Source organism: Chenopodium quinoa, unplaced genomic scaffold (assembly GCF_001683475.1).
Source record: "Chenopodium quinoa cultivar QQ74 unplaced genomic scaffold, ASM168347v1, whole genome shotgun sequence".
In the NCBI taxonomy this organism is placed as follows: domain Eukaryota; kingdom Viridiplantae; phylum Streptophyta; class Magnoliopsida; order Caryophyllales; family Amaranthaceae; genus Chenopodium; species Chenopodium quinoa.
This window is the reverse complement of record NW_018744577.1, coordinates 535,202-537,464: the sequence shown is the minus strand read 5'-3', so window position 1 is coordinate 537,464 and position 2,263 is coordinate 535,202. Positions and strand designations below refer to the sequence as shown.

The following is a 2,263-nucleotide window of genomic DNA, read 5'->3' as shown; positions in this document are numbered from 1 at the left end:
TTTGTTTTGTTTTTTTATTTTATTTTTGTTTTGGGGAAGATAATTTTTATCTCTTTATCATTTTGCTTTTATTTTTATTTTTATTTCTTTTCTTTTCTTTTCTTTTTGGGGAAAGTATTTTTTATTTCTTTTTCTTTTGGGGAAGGTCGGTACCCTCCATTACTCCACTTATGTCTTTTCGTCGTGTCGTTAATAAATACACGATCACACATAAGGAGTCTCAAACACACACTAACACACACAATAATAAATATATAAACTGTAAATAATGTACAAAGAGTCATAATACATAAATATGTCAAGTGTCATCATAGTATGTACAAATAAAAACCCTCGGTCAAAAGTCCCTAGAGCCAGAATCAGTCTCATCTCCACCCTGTGCATGTGGTCCATCCTGTGCATATGGGAACGGCGAACCGAAGAGTCCCTCGACCATCCGAGTACGGGGAGTAGCGTCCCTACTAGTCGCTGTAGGCCCAGCAGTAGCCAAGCTCAAGGCAGGACCCGTCCAACCGGAAAACGGAGTAGACTGGCCCAGAGACACTGGAATCGTCAGTGAAGGCATCGTCCCATACAGCGGAACTGAGAATAAGCCCGACACCGGTGGAGGAATCCCGGACAATGGAGCTGCAAACGAACCAGGATCCAAGGGAGTCAAAACATACCTAAACTTAGGCTACGGAGGCTGCGAAAATGACTGTCACACCCCCTGACTCTGGCCCGGAAAGCGCTGGGAAGACTGAGGCTGCTGCCACTGAGCCTCCTGGGTAGTCTGAGGCTCTCGCTGAGAATGAGAATGCCGGCGAATCTCAGGAGATCGTCTACCACGACCAAGCTCCTCCTCGTCCGAGCCTCTAGGCCTCGAGCGCGAGCGGGACCTCCGTCGCTCCTGAAAGATACAAAATCAAAAGGTGTCAACAATGCAAAATAAAACAAATGGTAGAAGTAAAAAATGAATGATACCTCAAGAACGTCGCAAGAGCTCCGACAACTCGCACCACGCCGAAGCTTGATGATGCAATACTTCAGGGCGTCAACCAGCTTCATTAGTCTCATCATCTCCGGGCGGTTAGGCTGAGGATAAAACAATGAAAAGTCAGTAACAAACAATGTTAAAAGGATGAATAATGCATCCAAGAGAACTCACCGGCTCAAAGACCTCGGGCAGAGACTCCTGCGCCTGTCTGTAACCCTCTGGCGCGTCAGCAATATGGTCCTCTGTGATACCAATCGGCCCTAGATAGAGAACAGACTGAGGAGGAATCTCGATCCTCCCCACAGGGCGAATAGTCGTCTGAAAATATGATCGAATAATCAAGTTATTCGACTATTTAATACAGAGACTAATAAAGAAGATCCTCAAAAGAAATCATACCTCAGGAAGACGGGGTGGGGAAGCCAGAGAGGGAAGCAAATCCCGCGCATAGTCACTCTCCATGTGTACAAGCTCCTGCCATGGAAAAGTATAGCGCTCTCCCCTGTTGATCAACTCTCTGATCAAGCGTGAGTCCAGCATCAACTCTGGTGGAGATGAGGGCACCACAAAACGATCGCCACTATGCTTACGAACGACTCGCTCCCCCAAATACCAGACAAAGCGTCCGGTACCAACCAAAATGGTGCGGTGCGCAGAAAGACGCAAGGCCTCAGGTAGATCAGCCATCCCGGCCCAAGGACGATATTGGACATCAATGGCAACCTGAAAACCATAAAAAGTCGGCGTGAAACAACAGAAACAACGTCAGAGGGAAAATAACAGCAACAAAACTGATTCTTACGCCGACAGAAGAGGTGCCTCAGCGTAGCAGCCCACGCAGTGCAGGGACAGACTCCACCCACGACTCTCCTCGATCACGCCAGCCGGCCCCGACAGGGAAATCATGGACCGCTCCACGACGCCGGCGAGGAGCCAAGCCTGGGAAGTACTCGTAGAACCACAGCTGCGATGAAAAGTAATCTTTAGCACATGAGTCGAACAAGTTAAAGTGAAAAAAAGGGAAAAGATCATCACCTCTACGACTCTCCACAGACCATAGACAGTGATGGGAGACTCGTCATTCAGCCGCCGACAGCCATGACATAGCGATAAGAGGAGATCGGCGTATCCAAGGTTGGCCCAGCTATAGGATCCTATCTCAGGGATCCTGACCAGAGCGGGGAGGTAGCAAAGGAGTACAAGTGAACTCCTATCGGGAGAAAGGCTCATAGAAATCAGGATCAGGATGAAAATCCGCACTCGCTGCTCAGCCGTCGTATTCTCCAT

At 48.2% G+C, this 2,263-nt stretch overlaps 1 protein-coding gene across 1 annotated transcript; it reads right to left on the bottom strand.

The window, feature by feature from the left end:
• Positions 1–1,014: 1,014 nt before the first annotated feature.
• Positions 1,015–1,768, bottom strand: LOC110699147. Its single transcript, XM_021876636.1, has 2 exons — positions 1,376–1,768; positions 1,015–1,294 (listed from the first exon to the last, which is right to left on the bottom strand). The coding sequence occupies exons 1-2, from the start codon at positions 1,661–1,663 to the stop codon at positions 1,097–1,099; spliced, it is 486 nt and encodes a 161-aa protein (XP_021732328.1). The 5' UTR covers positions 1,664–1,768; the 3' UTR covers positions 1,015–1,096.
• Positions 1,769–2,263: the final 495 nt, after the last annotated feature.

Bases quoted from the DNA above. Each gene is read 5' to 3' on its own strand.
- LOC110699147 (XM_021876636.1), bottom strand. From the start codon at position 1,663: ATGGCTGATCTACCTGAGGCCTTGCGTCTTTCTGCGCACCGCACCATT. The intron at 1,295-1,375 runs GTATGATTTCTT...TCATATTTTCAG, and splicing joins CCCCACCCCGTCTTCCTGAG to ACGACTATTCGCCCTGTGGG.